General features: G+C 47.0%; 1 protein-coding gene across 39 annotated transcripts in view; it reads left to right on the top strand.

Moving 5' to 3' along the window:
* The window catches only part of CACNA1C (calcium voltage-gated channel subunit alpha1 C), a 747,770-nt gene that overhangs the window by 134,851 nt on the left and 589,300 nt on the right, over positions 1 to 23,619 (top strand). For 38 of the 39 annotated variants that reach the window (XM_038576272.1, XM_038576273.1, XM_038576274.1 and 35 more), the window contains exons 2-3: positions 17,240 to 17,561; positions 21,911 to 22,016. In XM_038576272.1, the coding sequence (XP_038432200.1) occupies positions 17,240 to 17,561; positions 21,911 to 22,016 (428 nt within the window). Of the gene's footprint in view, positions 1 to 17,239; positions 17,562 to 21,910; positions 22,017 to 23,619 lie in introns of those variants that run through there. The other variant, XM_038576293.1, reaches the window with a different exon arrangement.

Here is a 23,619-nt window from a genome sequence, read left to right as displayed (position 1 = left end):
AAGTGGGAGGTTGGACCAGGCATTTGCCATCCTGAGTGGGAGTCCTAAGCCCATAGTTTTATAAGGAAAACTGCCTTTCTTTATAAAAGGCAAACAATGATGCTTAGCAAACAGTGTCTGTAGTTGCAGGCTGCCAGGGGACCACCCAGTAGCAAGACTATGTTTAGTCCATGCGTGTTTTATATTAAAAGGGACTTCGTAGAGTACTGAGTGCATAGAGCAGACAACAGCAAACGCCCCATTTGCCCCAATAACCTTCTCCACCTGGTACCTCTGGCCTTTAGAAAGATGCTTCCAATCCGTTCACAGACTGGGAACACCAAATCTAGGAAGGCTGCCAAACGAAGTCAGACATTCAGGGAGAGCTAATGAGCAGGTGACTATGGTTCCAGCAGCATCCTGCTCTGAAACTTGGGTGCATCAGAAAGGACCAGGAGAACAGCTTAATTAGTCAGTATGTATTTCAGAAGCCGGGTGCTGTGGAGTGCAAACACTACATATCCTGCTCTCAAGGAGACATGGTCATCCTGGTCTGTGTCTGTTGAGGCTCTGGGGGCTGGCCCTGGTTAAGTGGCTGCCCTATTAGGTACTTTTCAGATTCAATTATTTATTAGTATTAAAGGAGGGAATTGAGGAGTGGGGTGGGGCACTGAGCTCCCCTCGAGGAAGCCTATTTCTTTTGTCAGCGTGTACCAAATGATAAGCTCTTCTGCCATCCACATGTGAATTCTAGAATCAGTGAGGGCCAAAAAAATATATAGGATCTTAGAGACCATTTAGTAAACTCCTTCATTTTACTGATGAGGTAGCTGAAACACAGAGACAGGAATTTGTCCAGAGTCACACGGCTCCTTAGCGGAGGAGGAGAGGGAGACCCACATGCCCAGCTTTGGTCCATGGTCTTCGTGACCCAAGGGGAGCTGATCAGGAAATGAGATGGGCGGGGCAGCATGTGCTTCGGTGGAAATGTGGAGGGTTGTGAATCGCTGACATGCTTGGTGGGGTCTACCTTGGGGTGCCTGCAGAGGCCTTCGTGGTGCTGAGCCTGACAGCTCTTCTCAGGCCAGGGCCTCCCCACACCTCTCCTTCACGGCTGCAGGCCCCCGGGGATTCAGCTCACTTTAATCACAACAGCAACAATGAAAGCAATAGTGATTAATGCCAACTATTCACTGAGAATTTCATATATGGCTGTGCCATGCCAAGTGCTTGTCAATGTTTTAAAATCCTCGAAGTAGGCAGCCCCAGTGGCTCAACAGTTTAGTGTTGCCTTTCAGCCCAGGGTGTGATCCTGGAGTCCTGGGATCGAGTCCCACATTGAGCTCCCTGCATGGAGCCTGCTTCTCCCTCTGCCTGTGTCTCTGCCTCTCTCTCTGTGTCTCTAATGAATAAATAAATAAAATCTTAAAAAAAATAAAATAAAATCCTCGAAACAGCTCAGAGGTACCTGAGTCTCAGAGATGTTAAATAAGTTGCCCAGGCCCACAGGGCTTGTCGGACCCACAGAGTATGAAGTTGGGTCTCATGTGACTCCTGATCTCTGCCACTAGACTTTGTGGCTTTCTTTTCTGGCTCTCACTGTCCACTCAGCTCCCCTGTAGCCTGTCCCTAAAACTCAGTTTTTACAGATCCCATGCTCTTCTTGGCCACTGTTTCCCAGCTGCCTTCATCCGCCAGGACTAGATTCACATTGTTTTAAAGGGCAGAACCATTGTAATTACTGTGGGAATGTGGTTGAAGGAAAGCCACATAGACAGAGCGACCAAGGTACAAAGATTGTAGAGTTTTATGGCACTTCCACAGCCCTGGTTTCTGCTCCATTGGATCATAGCTCCAATCTGAGATGAGGAATGAAGGTGACGTTGACCTCTGCCTTCTACTTTTGGGTTTTTAGAAGTAGACCTTTCCATGTCTCCTCTTCCACTTCCTGCTGGCCCAGGCTTTTGATGGACCTGATGCTCAGGGGAAGAATCTGGGCAGTGCTAGAGTCCCATCTTGAGATCTTGGGTCCCCAGGGACCCCCACTCTAAGTCACAGCCCTTGTTCTGAATCCCTGCCACACCCAAGGAGAGCCTGCATCAGATGTTTTCCTTAGTCCTCCAAGGAGGTAAAGATGGAGGAGAGGAGCAGGAGGGGTCAAGACTGCCGGGCTAAGAAGGAGTCAGAAAAAGCCAAGCAGAAAGAAGAGAAAAGGCACCTTGAGGCTCAGGAAGGAGAGGGAACACATCCACACGTGGGAGGACAGAGCTCAAGAGGTTCCTGATTGTGAGAGGTCTGAGGAAGGAGCATGGAGTCAAGATGCCAGAGAAGTTGGAGAGCTTAGGAGTGGCTGATCTGGGTCTCGTTGGATGAGGGCTTTGTGCTTCTGTCTGTTTGGTTTCATCCTTAGCAGTGGGAATCATGTCACTTGTCCCCTCACCTAAAAACATCGGGATGCGGAGTAGAAATCACATTCCTTCAGCAAACACTTCCTTTTATACCTGATGTGTGTCAAGCACTGGACTGGGAAGCAGAGCTCAGCGATGAACGTTCGTTCACAGCCTGCCCTGGAGACACGCCAGGTGCTCAGAGCAGAGCCTTGGGACCCGACTGAAACTGTGGAAAGCCAGGGATTGATCTAACATTCTGATTACCCATCTCTCCCAGCCAAAGATCTGACGCCTGATATTGAATAGTGTTTGAGTGCACTGTAGATGTAGTTGGATGCAAGTCTGGTTTCATTCAGTTGTGAAGACATGTTTGTGTACGTGCGTGTGTGATTTATTTGATAATTGGAAACAACTTATGACCAAACTTCTTTGCATCCTTTTCTGGGCTTGTGTCACATACTGAGGGCCCGAGCAGAAGGCCCTGCAGGGAAGCACTTGTGTAGGGGTAGAGACTTGTCCTGCCACGCACCTCCCTCTGGCCTGGTCTGCATTCACCCTAGCCAGCCCTTCCTGAGGGACAGCTTGAATAGCGGACACCAGACGCCTTCACCTTCCAGCTCTCTGTTCCTTTGAAGGCAGTCTCCCACTTCTTAGATTTCTTTCCTCTGGGAATATTCCTTTAAGTGCGTCAGGTCCAACACTCATATCTCTGTTTTTTAAATAAAAAATTAATAAAAAATTTAATATTTTTATATTATGTAACACATAACAAAGTTTACCATCTTAATTTTTTAAAAAGATTTTATTTATTTATTTATTTGAGAGAGAGCGAGTGAGTATGAGTGAGGAGAGGGGCAGGCAGGCGGAGAGAGAGAAGCAGTCTCCCTGCTGATCAGGGAGCCTGACTCGGGACTCGATCCTAGGACTCCGAGATCATGACCTGAGCTGAAGGCAGATGCTTAACCGCCTGAGCCACCCAGGTACCCCTTAATTTTAGTGTATAATTTGGTGGCATTAAGTACAGTCACATCATTGCACTATCACCATCATCCTTTTTCACCATCCTTTTTCATGTGTGCATCTTCATGAAATGCACATCTTCATGTGCATTAAACACAAACTTGCTTCTCCCTTCTCCCCAAGGTCCTGGCTGCCCCCTCTACTTTTTCTCTCTATGGGTACGACTCCTCATAGAAGTGGAATCATACCCGATTTATTTTATAATGGGCTGACTTCACTTAGCATTGTGTGTTCGAGGGTCATCCATTCTGCAGCACATGTCAGAATTTCTTTCCTTTATAAAACTGAGTAATAGTCCATTGTATGTAGAGACCACATTTTGTTTATTCATCCATCTGTCGATGGACACTTGGGCTGTTTCCAACTTCTGGCCATTGTGAATAATGCTGCTCTGAACCTTGGAGTACAGTATCTTTTTGAGTCCCTGCTTTCCATTCTTTTGGGTATAGACTCAGAAGTGGCATTGCTGCATCATATGGTAGTTATGTGTTTAATTTTTTTAAAAAGATTTTATTTATTTATTCATGAGAGACATAGAGAGAGAGGCAGAGACACAGGCAGGGAGAGAAGCAGGCTCTCTGTGGAAAGCCCGATGTGGGACTTGATCCCAGGACCTCGGGATCACGACGTGTGCCAAAGGCAGACGCTCAACCACCGAACCACTTAGGTGCCCCTATGTATTTAATTTTTTGAGGAACCTCCATACTACCTTCCGTCACCATTGTACCATTTTATGTTCACACTGGCAGTGCACAAGGGCCATCCTTCCTCTGCGTCTTGGCTGACACTTGTCATTTTCTGATTTTTTTGAGAATACTCTCCTAATGGAGGTGAAGGGCTCTCTCTGACTTTGAGGACTTCTGTGTAAACCATGTGGAACCCGCAGGGGTCATCAGAGAAACCCTGGAATGATAAATTAGAAACACAACAAGGGCTGGAGGGTCCTCTTCTCTCCGTTGCCCTTCCTAGCTGAATGGCCCCTTCAGTTAACCTTGCCCTGTAAGCATATTGGAGGCAGCCTCTTAGGATAGCCCAGCACCCACTCTTCCAGGCCGCCTCTCCAGCCAGGAGCCCAGCTCGTGAGCAGAGGGAACTGGATGTCGGGCCGGCCTTCTCAGCCCTCATCTTTGAGGCCTGTAGGGAGGAGATCCAGGCACTGAGGAACTTGGGAGGAGTTAAACTGGCTGGGGAGGAGGGATGGGGGACAGTGAGATGCCCGGACCCAAGAGCTCCGGACCTGAGGCTCTGAGCTGGGAGACCTCTTATGGTGTTTGGTTGAGCCTCGTCATTTTAAAGAGGAAGCCGAAGGCCAAAGAAGGAAAGTGATATGTCTGACTTGCACAGAACAAATGGGTAATCAAGCGGGGACTGGAATTCAGCTCTCTTGACTTCTGCTCTGGTTCTTCTCTCTCCAAACTCAGAAAAGAGGATGGCTTCAGAGCACTTTGAAGCTTAATGTTTGCCAGGGAACAACAGGCTCAGGGGGACTTGCTTATTTTCTCATTGCCTTCCACCTTCTTGTCTGCCTGCCGTCTGGCAGAGGTTTTGTGGGGATTAATGATAAATGGCTTTGACTTTTCCAAATGTAAGAAGCATTATACTTTATAACAAAGCACTGATATTAAATAGCCTGCAAGTGTAGAGGAATAAGCTAATGTGTTTCTTTTGTCCTACCTTAATGAGAATTAGAAACATCAGGAGTAGGACAAATGGGCCGTGTGTTTGTGTGTATTGTGTTATCACTGTGTAAATATGTGCAGTCACCCCCCCAACACACACACACACACACACACACACACACACACACACACACACAGTGCAATCCCACAGATAATGAAAGAACTTCAGAAACTTTCACTAATAGAAGTTCCTTGGAAAATGGAACACAGTTTTCAAAGATCTCTGGAATCTTCTGTATTCTGAATTCTCTGGATAGATTCACTTTTCCACAAATTGACATTATTGAATTTGTATGTGAGATATAGCAGTTTTTGAGAGGTGGGTTGCTTAACACAGAGGGTGTGCTTCTGGGAAAAACATTTTTTTAAATATATAAAACAGCTTTCATGTTTTATTTTCTTTTGTTGGTAATGAGGTATTCTTTAGTGCCCTGAGGCATTATATGTGGGCATCTGGGGAATGTTTCTTATTAAGCGTCTTTATTTTTGGGTAGTACTTTCATAGGCCTAATCTCATTTAATCTTTGCGATTGTCCTATGAGGAATGTATTATTGTCTGTATTTTACAGATGAGTAAACTGAGAAGCCAGCATCACTAGGTACTTACTTGGCAGTGTGGCTGGCAGTGGGAGCGATAGTCACAGGGTCAGGGACCTGGGCTCTGATGCTGTGAGACTGTGCTCCAGCCAGAGGAGAGCTCGCCAAGCCCCCCAACCCCCAGTCCAGTGTCTACTTCTGCTTCAACTTCTTTGAAGGGTTTGTGTTGATACGGATGGCACCCCTCAGACCTGGGGCCTGAACCCAGGTGTTGTGACCCTGGGCCCCAGTGTTTTTCTCTATGCTACACACCTGTTCATACATCATGGAACCCAACTGATATTTAATGGAATTGCTGTTACAAATCAAGACCACAAGAAAAAAGGAAGCATCTTGCCCATGTATGTATCTTGGCTAATTTTCAAATCAGCCATTTCATTTTAGCCGAAACCTAGATGTTTTTGTTTATAGAGCACTGCAGCTGGAGATTCAGAGGTGCAATTATCCTTTGTCCAGAGCTTAGGTTCGAATCAGCAGAGGGCCACACAGAGGTGCAGGTGGAGTTTTCATGGGACTTCATGTGTCTCTGGGGCTGCAGGCAGATGCTCGTATCTTCTTGTGGTGCTGGGGGTCGGAAGGAGGAGGCTCCAGGCAGCCTAGGAAGGTGGGCAGCTGGTTTGGCTGGTGGAGTATATGTGCACAGCTTCCCCTGATCACTGCCCCCCTCCCCCACCAATTGGTATGTCAGGGGCTGGACAAGAATCTCATACTGATTTGGCTACAGTAATTTTGGAAGTATACTTCATAAAGCAAAACCATAACTTTTTTTCTTTCTGATTACCAAAGAATTATTTACTGAACAGAATTTGGAAAATATAATAATTTCGAAAAGAGCTAGACTTACAAAGTTCTTATTCTCAGCACTATTCTGAGAGTTTTATATTTATTAACTCATTTGATCACCATAGCAATGCTGTGTGATAGGCAGTGTTATTGTTTCTATTTTACAAATAAGGAATCTTGGGTCCAGGGAGGTGAGGTGACCATTCCAGCCACACAGCTAGTGACTAGCAGAGCTGGAATTTGCATTTACTCTGCCTGGATTCTAAGTCCAGGGCCCTGAGTTCTAGGCTGAACTGCCTTTCTGCAAATAAATGTGGCCACCTGAAGATAATCAGTAGTAACCTGCCTGCCTGCTTGCCTGCCTTACTTTTTTCCTTCCTTCCTTTCTTCATACCATTTTTATAAGTTTTTATTCTAGCCATTTAAGGACAAAATCTAGACAGACACATGAGTCTATTTATTAATGGTGAGGTAAGGGACTTTCTAAGATACATGTTTTTAAATTGTTGGACTTTTCTGTTTTTCAACAGTAAGTGTGTTTTTCTTTTAAGTTTAGTAAAAACAGTAGAGATCTTAAATCCTTTTTGTCATGCTCTTGATCTAGAAAGATGACCTTTTAAAAGATTGATGTATAGTTGAACAACTAGAAGTATTTTTATGTGTTTCCTTCTAGTCTTTCTTCTATGGAAAAAAAGTGTCTTTTTAAAAATTGGGATCCTACAGAACATATCTTTTTGGGTCCTGTTTCCATTGCTTAATATCATGTGAAATATTTTTATATATTGTTTTTCAGAACATAATTTTTATGGCTTCTAAAATTCTTTCATGGGGATATGGCATCACAGGCCAGTCCCCCTGTGATGGGCTTATAGGTGATTTTCAATTTGGTGTTGGTATAATTTGCAGTGTGGTGAATACCCGGGTACATTGCTTTGCTGGCGTCTTGGATTAGTCCTTTAGGGTAGCTTTTGAGAAGGGTAGTATAATGATTGAATCCCTTAAAGACTCTCATTAGGGGTGTTACATTGCTTTCCCTACGGGGTTGATCAGCCCCTGCTTCCCGCTGGACAGAGTTCTGGAGTTCAGCCTTCCCTGGCCCCGGGAGGGCTGAAGAGGTACCAGACACAGTCAGACCTTCTCTCCCGCAGAACAGAACCGCTCATAGCCTGGAGGATCTGAGTCTGCGAGCTCTGAGCCTCAGCAGGGCTGTGCCCCTGTTGCAGAGACCACATGCCATTCCACGGCAGCAGTGTGGCTGGGCATTCACAGGCATGGAATAGAGTCAGAGGAATTACTTCTGGTTCCCCAGGATGCCCTGCCCACTTCAGTGGGTGAAATACTTGGGCAAATGAGTCTGTCACCCTATCCTCCCAGGTAGTGAGAAGGAAGGAGGTTGGGACCACTAGGACACTAAAAACTGTCCTCCATACCAAGATGGCGCTGCCTCCCATGTTCTAGTTCTGGTACTAGGGAGAGGCGCAGACACACTGTGTCTCTGTTTTCCCATCAGTAAAATGGGGCCAAAGCAGCAAAACCCTCTGTATCTTGGGGCCAGAAAGTTAAAGTAATTAAAAATGTTATGAGAAAAAATGCAATGGGACAATTATACTTTGAGATATTTACTCATCTATTCAATGCATCTTTGTTGAGCACACACCATGCTCCAGGCTGATATGGACTCTTGGGAATATAGTGGTGAACAAAATAGACAAAGGTGCCTGCTTTTAGAGGCTTCCCTTCTGATGAGGGATAAAAAACAAATATTCACCTAACATATGAAGTGAACAGATGAGGAGCGCCTGGGTGGCTCAGTCAGTTGAGCACCTAACTCTTGATTTCAGCTCAGTTCATGATCCTCAGGGTTGTGGGATGGAGCCCTGAGTCGGGGTCCGCACTCAGCAAACAGTCTTCTCTACCTCTTCCTCTGCCCCTCCATCCACTCCCGACTTGCGTGTATGCTTTCTCTGTCTCTCTAAAAAAGGAAATAAACATACACATGACATACTAATCTAAAACAATTGAATAGCATCATCACTGTAAACTTCCGCATAGAGATCTCTGAAGGCCAAATAAAAATTCTGCAAAAGAACCCCCATGCAGCAAATGTGTTTTGAGTACCTACTAGGTGACAACCAGTCTGCCAGGGTTTCTGAGGCCACAAAGGTGATTCCTGCTCTCAAGAAGCTTAAGTAGGAATCACTGGAAGAATACAAGAAGGGCCCACCTATCAGAAGGGCCCACATAGGCATGCATTAGCAGGAGCCAAGGAGACTGAGCCAGTGTTTGGTCTTTGCAGTGTTGTGCCAGGCTATTGTGGCAATCCTCCTGCCTGTCCTCAGACATCTGCATCTGGAAGGCTTTTCCATTTTTCTAGCTGGTATTTGACCTCAGTCAGGGCTGGACCTATTTTTTCCCCCCACTACAATGGCTACTTTGCAATGGCCTTCAATAAGTGGAAATGGTGACTTTTGATAAACTGCAACTCATCAACTGGGTCCTGTAATTTAGGTTTGCCATCACCAGGTGGTGATAGGTGCCTTAATTCAAATAGCAGGAGGTTGAGATTTCCCTCCTCTCCCTGTTTGGATGTAAGTGGAAGGAATGTTTTGTTACTGTTGCAATTTATTATCTTTGGTTGGAGAGTGTGGTTTAGTATGTGCATCTATCAGTTTGTTTTCTGCTATTTTTCTTCACCTGCTCTCTGATGTCAATATGACCTTGAGTAATGTGAGGGAAATGGCTTTATGGTTAAGAGTCCTCTAGCCAGGGTAATATTGGCAGATCTCCTCTGCAGGGACTTCATGGGAGTCCCTCCTAGGATTTCTTTTCCCTTCTTTCTCTCCTTTTGACTAGCTGCCCTGTGAAAAACAGAGAAAAGATTTAGTTTGCTCGATCACTAGAAGATGTGAATGACAGTAGCTTTACCATTTTTCCTGTTGGCTTGAGCTTCTGAAGTGCCCCAGGTTCTTTGCCTTGGCCCAGTCATTAGAGAGGAGTGGGAGGTAGAATAGGAAGGAGATAGTTTTACTTAAGGCAGCGTCTGAACGATTTAGTCTAGGGGGTGGCCACAGATGTCCTTGGGTCCCTGTTTTTGTTTCAGAGCAGGTTTGACCGCTGTGGTGATGGATTTGTTCTGAGCATCCTCATCTCTCATGAGTGAGGTTTGTAGAAGGGTGAGGGAAGAATGTAAGAGAATGCTGTTGAAAATAGTGTGAAAATGGCTCAGGTGAGAGGTAGAGGCAGCAGATGTGACACACAGAGAAGACCCTTTGAGTGCTCGTCAAAGGAGAGGTTTCCACCCCACCTGAGGTGTCCTGGGGCTCACTTAGGACCAACTCAGGTTGGTGGGAATGGTCAGCTTCCCCATCTGTCCAATGGGAACATTAATTTCTCATTCAGTTGTCAAGAGGATTAGCCCACTGAAAAATGACTCTTGGCTTCTAATGTTGTTTGTTGGGTCTCAGGCTGTCTTATGCTTTGAAAACATGTCTTTTTGCATAGGGTGGTTATTTCCTGATCAGAAAATCCACCCACCTATCAGCATCTGAATCAGTTCTTGATTGCTTTTTTTAAAAAAGTTCCATCATAAATTATGCTTTCCTTTAGGACTTCCTCTTAATGTGGGCCTGTGCTGTCCTGTATGATAGCCGCTAGCCAGCTGTGGCTATTTATATGTAAATTAATTGAAATTAAATAAAATTTAAAAAGTAGTTCTAGAGTTGCTCTTGCTACATTTCAAGTGCTAAACAGTCAGCAATGGCTGGTGGCTACCATATTGAACATCTCAGAATTAATAGAGCATTTTCATCATTGTAGATGTTCTATTAGACAGCAAGGCTGTAGACCACATTTGTAGTCAGGGTTTGGACCTACAGCAGACACTGCTGTAGCCATTTTGAGAGGAAACATAGTTAATATGGGAATTTAAGGGCTTATGAAATAATTGGAAGGGTTGGGAGAGCAGGCTCTAGTTCAGACCTCTAGGAATGACTCCCAGAACAATGCTACAGAGCTGGCCCATCAAGGGGCCCAGGATTCTGCTGTAATTAGGAAGCTGGGGAATCTGGAAGCCACTATGCCAAGAGCTGGCTCCAGGATCACACTACCTTATACACTTTCCAGGGATCAGGGAAGTATTGCCAGAGCCTTACTGGCCTCGAAGTGGTGAAATAGATGCTTTCCCCACCAGACAGAGTTTTAGTTTACTTCTTGAGTTCACCAAACTCCATAGCTACATCAGAAAGTCCAGTTACAAGGGAGGTTGGAAATTAGAGTTTTTAGCTCTTTGGCCTCTGCAGGACAGGAAGACACAACAGAAGGAGTTTGGAAGAGCTGCTCAGTTAGTCCACTGGTCTACCCCATCTGTCGCAGGGGGCTGAGCCAGAACTGATCCTTCACTGCATGAGCACCACTGAGTGTAAGACAGACAGAGCCTTGGGTATCTCAAGACCAGGAGACAGTATCTTCCCTGTTCGAGTTTCCCAGCTATCTCTGTAACACTCTAGATAGAGAAGATTAATGGGCTCCCTGCTTTCTAGCATTTGGCCTTTAATGGGCAGAGAAAGCACGGTTTCTGTTTCAGGTTGGCTGCTACAGTCTTAAAGAGAATGCAAGCCCGTGGTCACATGGTGAGATGACAGACAGCAAGGGCTAAATGGGCTTCTGCGAAGATCCTGGGTGATACCCTGGCCTGAGAGAAAGCATTTCCTTTGCTCTATAGAGATTGCTAAGTGAGAGGATGGTTAGGACTTTAGGAGGATATGCATTTACAGTTCTCTACCTGCCAAGTGTGAACTGCTGCTTCTCACTTTCCATAAATCGATCTGGGTTTAGTTTGGGTACAAAGTCTGGTCATTAGCAGTGACCTCCTTTGTGTGCAGATGAAGGTCCTAAAGCTGAGGGAGGTTGTGCTGTCGAGGCACATCTGCAGCACTGTACTTTTCTCCACACATGTGGCTAATTGGGGGTCTCTTTATAGTGCTGGGAGTTTGGGCATCTCTATTCAAGGGTAGTATGGAGACAGAGAGATGGGGAGCATACTGGCAGCCAATGTTTGAACTCTGCTTATTTACATTAGAGGATCAGTGTTGGGGGTTTTGAGAAGGAATTATTTAAGCCCAAACCTGAAGTGAGAGAGCCAAAAGTAGAGGGAATAACATTCTAAGTATATGCAAAGGCACTGCAGCATATAAGAAGAGAGCATTTCAGAGGAGTGAAATGAGGCTAGTATGTGAGGCTTGCATTGGACCAGGCTGAGACAGGAATGAGATGAGCTCAGAGAGGAGACCAGGGCCAGCCTATGTGGGCTTCATAAGTCATGGCAGAGTCCTTATTTTGAAAAGATTTATCTAGGAGAATGACAAGACTTGATTTATGATTTATATTTCTAAAAGGTCACTCTGGGTGCTGTATGGAGATTGGGTTGGGGATAGGCAAGGAAAGAGAAATGTCAGGGGGCTACTACAGCATTCTGGCAAGAAATGGATGGAGGATTGGACCAGGCAGATGGTGTGGGAACGGAAGTCTTGCTCACTACCTCTTCCTTCAGAAATCCCTCCTACAACCATATCCAAGAAGTAAGTGGAAGAGCCTGAATAAGCCCATGCTTTAGGGGCATAGATGGGCGACTCCGACAGTTTCTTAGGTTTACCTGTTATCCGCCTTCATCTTTAGCATGACATCATCATATTGCAGTTTAGCAAATAGATGTTGAACATCTTCTGTAAGGCCCTGGATCAAAATGAACAAGGGGTGGTAGAAAGGGAAGTGGGTGGGGGAGTGGGGGTGACTGGGTGACGGGCACGGAGCGCGGCACTTGATGGGATGAGCACTGGGTGTTATTCTATATGTTGGCAAATTGAACTCCAAAAAAAAAAAAAAAAAAAAAAAATAAGGCCCTGGATCAGGTGCACGGATGGAGATGGAGTAAAGGGGAAAAAAATCCACTTTTTCATCACTGACTACCTTTCGGATCCCCAGCTCCGTGCTTCACTCACTGGGGCACCAGGGAAGCATGAGCCATCGCCTCCTGACTTGGACTCTTTCCTTGGGCCTTGCAGAGCAGAATCACCTGTGGCTGACCAGTTTGGGTAGGGGTCTTGCCCTTGTCCCGGTCCCTTGGAGAAGCAGCAGTTCCTATGTGTAGGAGGAGGGAGTTGCTGTCTAAACTCAGGGGAGCTGGGCCATTTGACAAATGGGAATAATTTTCTTATGTGTGAGGGCGAGTTTGCTGCTGTGGGCACCCACCTGTTTGTGTGTGGCCCAATCTGCTGAGCTGCTGTTCTGGGGCTCATTCAGGGATGAGAACATCAGTAAAAATAGTTTAGTAAGGCAGGAGCCAGAGCAGGCTTAAACGGTGGCATCTTTTCAGCTGGCAGCCAGGAGACGGAGCTTTGAATCAGCTTTATAATTTGAAAATTGGTCTCTTTGCATTGGGTAGTTATTTTGTGCTAACAAAAGCAGTCAGGGACATAATGCTGCTTGCCCTTCCTCCATGGCACTGCTCTGGGTTCAGAAATATTGAGCCTAAGATGGTGATTTTCCTTTCCTGGGATTCTTGGATAGTTGTGCCCCCTTACTGAGTGGGACCTGCAAATACTAAGAGAGCCTTGGGTCTGGGTGGGGAACCATCCCAGTGAATGGGGGAAAATTGCTTAGAGAAGGGGAGGCTCACCCGGAGGGGCCACCCCTGTCTCACTAGTGTGTGTGGCTCTGTGTTTACTGTGGCAGTGCCTTTAGTCAAGTTACATGGCTATAGAAATGCTCAGAGCTTCCAGGACCAAAATAATGGAGGCTGTGTTTTTGTTTTCTGGTTAGGGAGAGGTTGACATTCAGTTTTTCCCCATGGGCTTATTCGTATGTGCTTTCTCCAGATGGTGTGTTCCAGAGAGGTCCTCGGCTCTGGGAATATAAATAAGGTCACCCATGGTGCAGGGTGGCTTAGAAGTCAGCCTGTCACAAGACGTGACTTTCAGATCCACTTCTTGGCTCTGCAGAGCCATGGTCATCTTGCTCTCAATGTTAATACCTCGGGGTGCATAGGATATATCCCCTGACACAGCCTTTCTGAGGCAATGGATGTGTTCTCATGCTGGTGCTTCCTGCCTTCTTCTGAAACATTGTCTAAAAGCTCCAGGATTGGAGCACCTGGGTGGCTCAGTGTTTGATCATCTGCCTTTGGCTCAGCTCATGATCCCAGGGTCCTGGAATTGAGTCCCACGTCAGGCTCCCTGCATGGAGCCTGCTTCTCCCTCTGCCTGTGTCTCTGCCTCTCTCTCTGTTTCTCATGAATAAATAAATAAAATCTTAAAAAAAAAAAAAAAAGCTCCAGGATTGCTTGGTTTTGGGAACTGACAAGTGGTAGGAGAGAGGTGGATTAAGGTGGGGGTTGGGCATGAGTACAAAGTTGGAATTTGATGACAGTAACCAGAAAGAAGCTGTGAGAAGAGATCTGGGGTCTGGAGAGGCTGAGAGTGGCGGAGACATGGCTGCTTTTATGTATGTGATGAAAGAGAAGTTAGTCTAGGAGCTAAAGTAGAGTCTATGAAGTGTTGTCCATCCTGAGCAGGGAGTATAGGAAGGAAAAATTATGTATCACAGATCAAATGAACGAAATTTGAATTCCAGCCTTCCCAGCAAACCCAGTAAGACATGAGATTAGGCCACTGTTTATTGGTCACTCCAATGGTGTCAGAGGTGCCCTGGGGATTACTGAAGGGGCTGTTCACGCCAAACATGAAGCATATTCTTAGGTCAGACATGCAGCCCCTGCCACCTCAAGGCCCATAAACCCAGTAGGAGACATGTGCTTTGCTTGTGGCCATGTGTGTGAGCACACGTGTGTGCGCAGGTGGGGGCGCTTGTGTGAGTTCTAAGGACGTGGAGTATTGTGTAGTAGTGAACCATGAGTCCTGTGCGTGCTGCAGAAATCTTTTCATTGTCTCACTTTGTGACCTTTTTTAATGAGTCATACACTCCTTTGTTTTCTTATGTGTTAAATGGAGATATGAAAGCTTGCTGGTTATTGAAGCGGTTTTGGTATATCAGGTGCCTTTATTAATGCAAACACTGTCTTCTGATTTCTTCCTCTGGTGTATGACAAGAGAAGTGAAAGCCCCAGTCATATTGGAGTCTTCCTTGCTTTAGGTGTAGGACCTACATGATGAGTGCAGGGAGGGTGATGGCAAGGTGTGTGAGAGAGAGGACTTCTCATAGGAAGTGTTGGGTTCTCCATGATCCTGACATTCCGGGTAAAATAGTTTACCCCTGGGGGTGCAACAGCTGCCTGGAGCAGCTGCAGCAGAGGATAGGAGGGGGTGAATGGGCTGTACGGTGAGACAGGAGCCAGCGTCATGTTGAGAATATAGCCATGAATTGAGTATAGCAAAGAGGCAATTTTCCAGGCCCTGGGGAGTGGGGGTGAGGCTCTAATGCCATAGGGACCAGATGGCAATAGTGCAGGAAGCAGCTGTCAGGGGACAGGAAGCAGTGGACCAGCTGGTGGTAAAGAAGACCTGATGTGCTCATCTTGGTATCATACAGGGGTGGTAAATTCGTGGCATCTGTGATACCATTCCCTACCCTTCATACCTGTGGCAGACATCATTAATCTATCATGACATATTTTCCCCTTATATGCAGAGAAGTCTCAGAATCTTTTAGGTACAGCATTTTGGGCAGTCATGTCAATCAGTTGGCATGAGAGCGGAAACTTAGTTGTTGTCTATCACTGGTGTGATAATGGAAAGGACATAGATTTTGGAATTCAGCAGAAATGACAGCCCAGACAGTTACAAGCTTTGTAGCATTGAACAAGCATGCTCATCAGGTCTTGTTTGGTTGTGAAGGACAGAAACCCAATTCGAGCTAGCCCAAGCTAAGTTCCTTAAGTAATATAACCAGAAAGCTCAGAGTCTGGCTAGATGTGCAGCCCAAGGAGATTGTTGGGGTCTGTCCCTAGTACAGAGTGTCTGGCTAAGCTAGGTCATCGCTCATCCCCTGGGTGGTGGTGGTGGGCAGCACGGGGCTAGTGGTGGACGTGATAGGGTCTAGATAGCAGGTCACACGGGGAGCAGAAGTTTTCTTGAAGGTCGAACACTGAATGATCAATCCAAGATAAGAGCAGGGAGGGGTGGCTGGGAGAGGTGCCAGGTGTTTATCTGAATACTAGTGAGTTGCAGCGAGGAGAGGAACGGGGCCCCACGAGGCCATCTATTCTGGGCTGAGCAGCTTCTGTAGAAGATCCTTGTGTACACTGGGCAGAGAGGAGGGTCCTTATGGGGAGCCTTGGAAGTGACATATGTGCACTGGTCTGGCTGCTCCAGTTGTCTCTGGGCAACTGACATGGCATCCAGATGCCAGGCTCGCTGCCCATGCTGTCACCCTTTTCTCTGCTGCTTCTCTTGATCCCACTGCACCCGACCAGGTGACAAGCCTCAGGGTCATGCCTCTTTTTTGGGACATTCAGGTCTGGGCCCAGGCTGAATCAATCCTGGGTAAACCTTGTAGGATTCTAGGGTGAGACATCCAGGTGACCAGACTGAGGAGTACCCACCAAGTATGTATAATATCTGAGGGGCACACTTGAAGGCTTCAGTTGCCTTTAAACCAGAGAAGTGTGGATGTCTCTACTCCGGATTTCACTGGTCCCTATGGAGGTTTCCTCCTTGACAGCGACCCTCTGTCACTACCCGACCCTGTCAATCCCTGCTGTACACAGCCCCCTTCCCCAGATATCAAAGTGGTGTATAGTAGCAAGCACCCGGCTCTCTCCCACCGTTTCTAGGGATCAGGAATTGCTTGGGCTCTCACAGGAGGTTGCAGTCAAATGGTAAGCAGAGCAGCTGGAAGGCTCCTGGGAGTCCCACCCTGCATGTGGGCTCTCCACATTGGCTAGTTTGGGCTTCCTCACCCCATGGTAGCCTCAGGGTACACTGCATTGTTTTGAAAGTCACATACTGTCATTTCTTATGTATTTAATAGGTCAAAACAGTCACTGGAGACCAACCCCCTTTCAGGAGGAAGGGACATAGATCCTCTTTCTTAATGGGAGGGATGTCAGAGGATTTGTTGACATTATGTAAAACCATCACAGCCCTCTGTCCCCTTCTATCCAACCAACACTCATTGCCCAGATGGGTTTGAGGTATCTGGATGTGACCTTATTTTGGTCCAATTCCTTCCTTTTGTTACTTTATTTTTAGTTTTTGGAACTCTGGTGCAGAGACTTGAGTGAATTACACTCTTCAGTCCATTGTTCATTTGTCATCATTGATTCATGCAATGATTCTCTTTTCATTCATTCATTCATTTTTCGTTTTTATCCCCATATCCTACTTTCCTCCTCACTTTCCTTAAACAACCATTCTCTTATATTTAATGAATATCCTTTATTTATATGTATTCTTATGAATGTCACTGACATATATGACATTGAATATGCGCCGTTTTCTGCATCCTCCTTTTCTCACTTGCTCCAAGTTTCTAGGTCCATACATGTACCATACGTGTATGCTGTAATGCATGGTACATCTCCTGTCTTGTTGCCTAAAGTGAGTCAGTGAGACTGGAGAGGAGGGGTGACGTGTCCAAGGTCACACAGCCAAACTAGAACAAGAATAGTTTTCCTGACTCTTTTTTCTCGGCATCACACAGTAATTTTTTCATGTGCCATATCCCAGGCTCTTGCCATAGTTCGAAGTAAGACTTTTTTAAAAACTGCGAGTCTGGGTTCCTTTTCCAAGCTCTCCTGTCTTCTCCCTAGTAACTGCCGTCCTCTGTCCTCTCCTGCAGGTTCCAACTATGGGAGCCCACGCCCAGCTCATGCCAACATGAACGCCAATGCAGCTGCGGGACTCGCCCCTGAGCACATCCCCACGCCGGGTGCGGCCTTGTCGTGGCAGGCGGCCATCGATGCAGCCCGGCAGGCCAAGCTGATGGGCAGCGCCGGCAACGCGACCATTTCCACGGTCAGCTCCACGCAGCGGAAGCGGCAGCAGTATGGGAAACCCAAGAAGCAGGGCAGCACAACGGCCACGCGCCCACCCCGCGCCCTACTTTGCCTGACTCTGAAGAACCCCATCCGGAGGGCGTGCATCAGCATCGTCGAATGGAAATATCCTTTGTGCTCTGGGCTGGGCAGGGTGCCCCAGGAGCCCCAGTGGGGCCAGCCCCACGTACTCTCCCAGGTGGTGAGCTGTGTTGGCTGAGCTCAGACCAACTACATCCTCATCACTGGGGCACTGTGTAAATACAGAACTTTAGGCCCTACCTTAGACTTGATGAGTCAGAATGTTTGGGGAGAGGGCCCAGGAGTCTGCTGGAATAACAAGCAGGGTCCCCATTTCACATATTTTTTTTCATACAGTGTGCACCCATTTGAGAAAACCTAAGAGGTTGTTATAAAATATCATCTCACCTGGCTGAGCCTGTCTAAGGATCTGCTGGTGTATTGGGTGAATAGTGGTTACATGCTGCTCCTCCAGAGCCTTCTTTGCCTCCCATGTCATGGTACTGGTGTAATTTCATGACCTTCCCTGTCTCTAGGGTGAAGGAGACCAAGAAGTGCAAGAGGATATTGGTTAGTGACCCTGGCTTGTGGTTCAAGGCTTAGGAGCCGTGGTTCTCAAACTTGGCTGCACGTTGGCATTGCCTGGAAAGTTGTAGCAAAATACAGGCACCTGAGCCCCATGCAGGCATATTTTAAAGGTCTCCAGATGACTCTCATGTGTAGCCAAAGTGGAGAACACTGGCCTGGAGTTTTAAACATAGATCCACTTTGTATGTGTAGAACCTAGTGAGTGGGTCCTACAGAGAAAGTGGCTTTGAAGGGCCAGGCTCTCACTGTGGAATTACAAGCCTCACAGGAATTGTGGGCTGGTGGAGATCGAAAGGAACTTCAGGATTAGTAGGTCCACCCCTGACTTTGCCCAGCGATGACATTGAGCCCTATATGGTCATATGGTCAGTGACAGGACTAGAACCCTGGTACTTAGTGTTGGGTATTTTCATAGTGAGAATTCATTTAGGTAGTGCTACCACGTCTCCTGAGGCTCAGGATGAGCTCAGCATTTCCACTGAAAGATTTAAGGCCTTACCAGGTAGTGGTTGAAAGAAGCCAAGAAGATGGCTTGGGAGAGAAAAGCTTTTGTTCAGCAAGAAATCTCAGTTCTCTAAATATTTGAGCCCCTCAACTCAAAAAGTAACTTTGAGAGAACCCGTGTGAGCTGAGTGCGGCCATCTGTCCCGAGTGGCCAAGTGTGCTTCCCGTTCCCAGAGGAGTGGGTGAGAGGCTCAGCTCTGGGAGGCCCCAACATGCTGCTGTCATAACTGCTCAATCAGAACCAGGTAGTGGGAGAGCTGTGGGCCTCGTGGATCAGGCTCCCACAAAGGGGAGGGCACCAAAGCCTGGAGAAGCTGAAGATCTTGCCCAGATCACACAGCCTGCAACCAATAGAGCTGGATTCAAATCTAGATTCCCCAAGCCCTAAATCCATGCACTCCCTATGCATTCCCAGTACAGAGGAGACCTACTACGATAGATGTTCAGGGGATGCCATCCAGCCTACTGGGATATGGTGGGACCTGGATCTCTGGGGCTTGAACCATGCCCCATTATGGCTCTGTCACCTGTGTTCTGAGGGGTTAGGGGTCATTTGAATCACCAGAGCTTTTGTTTTCTCATCTCTAATGGGGAGTAACCAAGGTCAATACCTTCCAAATGGAAGGGCTGCAGAGTCTGTCCATGGAAACTGGTTAAAAAGCCACAGGAGGCCTGAGTCAGGGACTCATGAAAAGATTGTTGACTAAGTCAGCAGCAGTGTTACCAAGGCCATAACCCAGAGCCACCTGTGGTACTCAGTCCCTGCATTGCACCCCCATGTTGGGCAGAGGGGTGCTGCAGCCACTCCACCTGGGGGAATGTGCCCTCTCCCCTGCAGGAAAGGAGGCAGCCAGCCTCCGCAGTGCTAGTCAGATGGCATTCCCCGATTGCCTTGGAAGGGTAGCTGGACAGGTAAGGAGATGGTCTGGTGTATCTGCTAGTCAGCGTTCCTTGAAAGAGTGGAATCTGATGCTGTCATTAAGAAGGAAAGACAGTTTAAAAATGACCTGGCTGTCACAGGGTGACATAGTATGCTTCCAGGTCTTACCTGGCTTCTCCACTTTGCAGCTGATGGCTTTTCTTATCTGCCTGCTTTGTTTCTTTACATGGTATCTTCTCTGGCAGTAAGGCAGGCATTTTTAGCATAAGATGATGGACAGATAGCCCAGGTTGGGGGAAGATGTAGAATTGATAGTGTAAGAAACACCCCAGGCTTAGCCATCACCCACTTTGGTGGAGGGAACAAGTTGACATTTGAAGACTGGATATATGAGGTCTGGCTCAGTTGAACTGATGTGCTCTGGCCCTGGTGGTGGGAGCGCAAGGGACCAGATGATGGGAATGAAACCGACCAGCCCCTGGGCCGAATGTGAAGTGGAGAAAGGGCTAGGAGGGAAGGGGTTTTGTGGTAGGAGGTCTAAAGTAATAACTTTCTAAAAATGCTTTAAGGTAACTTCAGGATAGAGCAGTGTAGAAGAGTCCTTGCAAACTCATACTTTGGAACCAAACTTCCTGGGTTTGAATCCCATCCTACCACAAGCTGTGTGATGCTGGGCAAGTTAACATTTCACCTGTTTCCTTATTTAAAAATGAGGATGATGGTTATGTACTCAGAGTGTTTGTGTGGAGCAGTTAGAGCAGAGCCTGGCACCGAGTACACTGACAGTGTTGGCTCTCTCCTTCCTGTGGCTATCACCGTCCTCATCAACACCACCACTGTCATTACTAGTTCCTTGGCCAACTCAAGGCGCAGCACAGAGTCTTGGAGAAGATGAGTCAGGGGGGCAGGTTCTGGACCTGGCTCTGTAACTTGTCAGCTTGGAGTCTGGGAGGGGTCATTTTCTTTTCTCTGTCAAGTTGGGGGTTAGACCACATATTGTCTTCTTGATATCAAGGCACAGGCAGAAAATGATAAGCTTCATGAGGTGTGCTGGGTAAATGGACCCTTGGCTATGTCTGTGGGGCTGAGACGGATCGATAACCAGCACACCAGCTAAAGCCTTGACTAAGATGCCTTCCAGGCCCAGAATTGCCCTGTTAACACAGGTCAGAGGCTGTTCCCAGCAGGGGAATGGATGCTGGATTCTGTGGTCAGGGAATCTGAGTTCTGGTCCTGATTGGAAAGTACCTGCTGTGGGGTCTTGGGAACATGACTCAGGCTCTCTGGGCCTCAGGGGTTTGGACGAGATGACCTCAGAGTTCTGTCTCCTTGCTTTGGTTCATTAACTTTGAAGACAGGTTTCCCTGGGACACAAAGGCGGTTCCTTCTTTTTTTTTATTTTTTTTATTTTTTTTTATTTTGGCGGTTCCTTCTTCCAGCAATTTCTACCCTCTTCCCTTCCTCATCTTGTTAGGCTCCATGGCTGAGGCTGGAAATTTGGCAGTGTGGGGGAACCCTGGGAGATGGGGCCTGAAGAGCATACACTGGCCTTCCTCTGAAGCCTCCCCTTTCTGGCCTTCATTTGAGGGTGCAGGATGGAAGGATAATTATTATATTAACTCATTTTTCTCTTGAGAATGTGTCCTGCCTGATAGTTTGATAAAGAAATCTGGGCACAAGAGCCTCACTGATACTGCTAGTGAGTGAGCTTGGCTTACCCTCTAGATCCCAGCACACACATATGGGAGTGAGGAGGACTTAGAACATAAGCCCTGGCCAACTGAAGGCAGGGCCTCCACCCACTGCAGAAGGTTTAGGTTTCCCACACAGACCTGGGCCGTGGAGGAAAGACAGTTGCTCGGCTCTGAATGCAAACTACACGTGCTGCCATGCTCTTGAGGGTCCAGAGCTCTTAGCTGTCTTCAGATTCTGTGGAAGATGTCAAAAAATAAAGTGGAAGGAAAAGAAAAAAGGACCACTTTAAACTTCAGATTAAAAGATCAAAAGCGAATGTCCAAATTTCAATGAAAATTCATGAAGTCAAGTCTGTCTTGCCTCTCCCACCCCTAGCTCAAGGCCCCAGGTGGCAGCGTGGAAACCACGAGAGAAGGGGTATCTAGGGGACGGTCCGTCCCCACCGGAGCTGGCCCTGCTCTGTAGAAGCAACCCTGAACATACATGGGGGAAAATGAAGTCCGGTGCAATCTAAATAAATAAAAGAAGAAGAAAAAAAGTTTTTAGAAATCTGTTTACTCTGGCACGCGACTGGCCTCCACTGCTTTTGACATATTAGGAAAAATTTTGGCGGGGACCCATTAGAAGCACTTAAAAAGGCATATGTTTCTTTTCAGAATACAAGGGGCTTGGAATGTATTGTTTAAACAAAATTCTTATGAATCTTTGATTCATTTAAAAAATATATATGTATGTTTGTTTCACTTGTGCTTTCTGTAGCATTGACTTCCTTAACTCCCTTCCTCAGACCATTTGAAATAATTATTTTACTGACTATTTTTGCCAATTGTGTGGCCTTAGCGATCTATATTCCCTTTCCAGAAGACGACTCCAATGCCACCAATTCCAACCTGGTAAGTCCACCGTCCCAAGTCTCTCTCTGCTTTTCTTTCCTGGTGGAGGGTCGAGCTTGGATGACACACGGATTCAAGCTGGAATGTGTGGAGAAGTGAGATGTGTGTTTGACATGCACAAAAGTGCTGCTGAGCTCAGATCTCAAGTGCTGTTGCTCTTTATTTAAATCAGCACCTGTCTTATCACAGCCCATTTTCAGAAAGAATATTCCAATTAGGTGGTAGTGAGCTGTGTGTGAGTGTGTATGTGTTTTGAGGGCTCCAAAATGTGTTGCAAGTGCAGGTGTTTGCAGGAGCAAGCTTTTATTATTGAATGATTTTTGTATTTATTTTAAGTGACTGTGTCCCATTGGTAGGGTTTGCTCAGGTGATCTGTAGTATCACGGCACGAGAAGCAATTTCTAGGAAGCTTTTAGGAAAGTTTCCTTTTGCAGCCAAGATGCATTATTTAGTTGAAAAGGTTTTATTTTCTTGGGAAAGGCAGCTTTCCATTTGGATTGTTGGGAAGCCAGCGCTGGCAATTTGGGTTTAGAATTTGTCCATGGAAAAAGCGCGGACTGTGTTTACTTTTGGCTGAGCGTGAAGTCATTACAGAGGCCTTTACTCTGTCTGGGCATGGGAGGAAAAGAGCTCTGGAATGCAGTTGGCAAAATTGGGGCAGCCACAGGCGGTAGGAAAATCCTGTGTCTCTCTCTCTCCCCGCACAGAGACACCATAACTTTTCATGTGATTCCCCAAAGCGCATCTATCCCTGCCAACAGCACCTAACCCTAATTAGCGAGGTTGCAATGTCTGATGAGATCGGCTTGGAAAGAAGTGGAAGGGTCACAAAATTCTCCTTCCTGTTGTGGCTGGCTGCTGATGGCATCACAGCTGTCATTCTTTTGCTTTTTAACCTTCAATGTTGTCTTTAGCCCCTTCAGCACCTAAATCAGAGGCGCGTTTTAAGCTTCTCCACCATCTCCCCCAGTTCTGACCGTCTGCCCCAGCCCCATATTGGGTAAGGTGTTCTGGTGCGAGCTGGGCTGCTGCATCTTGGGGCTTGGCTGGGCCGCGTGTCGGGGACAGGTTCCAGTGAGCTGGAACAGCGAGCTCCGAGTGATGACATGGCCAGAGTCGGCAGGCTGAGCGTTAGCTGCAGTCCACACGGCTTTCTGAGGCATGACCTTGTCTCTTAACAGGCAAGAAATCTTTACTGTGTTAGAAGAAATACAAGCAAAAGTGTCTCCCAAATGGCCCTTGGAGGAGAGGGAGCCTCTTGCGTTGGCTCTTCTTCTTTGTGCATTCACCTCCCTCTCCTAACACGGGTCCTCCCGAAACCCCTGCAGCTTCACACTTAATCTGCAACTTAAAAAAAAGAATCTGTGTCTTATTCCGCAGACAGTGAGGCTTTGAGTGTACTCTAGGCAAAAGCAATGGGGAAAGTGGGTAGAGAGTTTGCGCTTATTCTCTGCCCCAGCTCCCCCCCCCCCCCCCCCCCCCCCCCCCCCCCCCCCCCCCCCGCCACAGAGCTGGGGGGGGGTGTTGTTTAGCAGCACCAGGGGGGCGCTGCACGAGAGGGGAGCCTGGGCTGCTCGTGTCAACTTACTGCCAACTTATTGCT

This window comes from Canis lupus, chromosome 27 (assembly GCF_011100685.1).
Source record: "Canis lupus familiaris isolate Mischka breed German Shepherd chromosome 27, alternate assembly UU_Cfam_GSD_1.0, whole genome shotgun sequence".
In the NCBI taxonomy this organism is placed as follows: Eukaryota; Metazoa; Chordata; class Mammalia; order Carnivora; family Canidae; genus Canis; species Canis lupus.
This window is presented reverse-complemented; position numbering and strand designations above follow the sequence as displayed.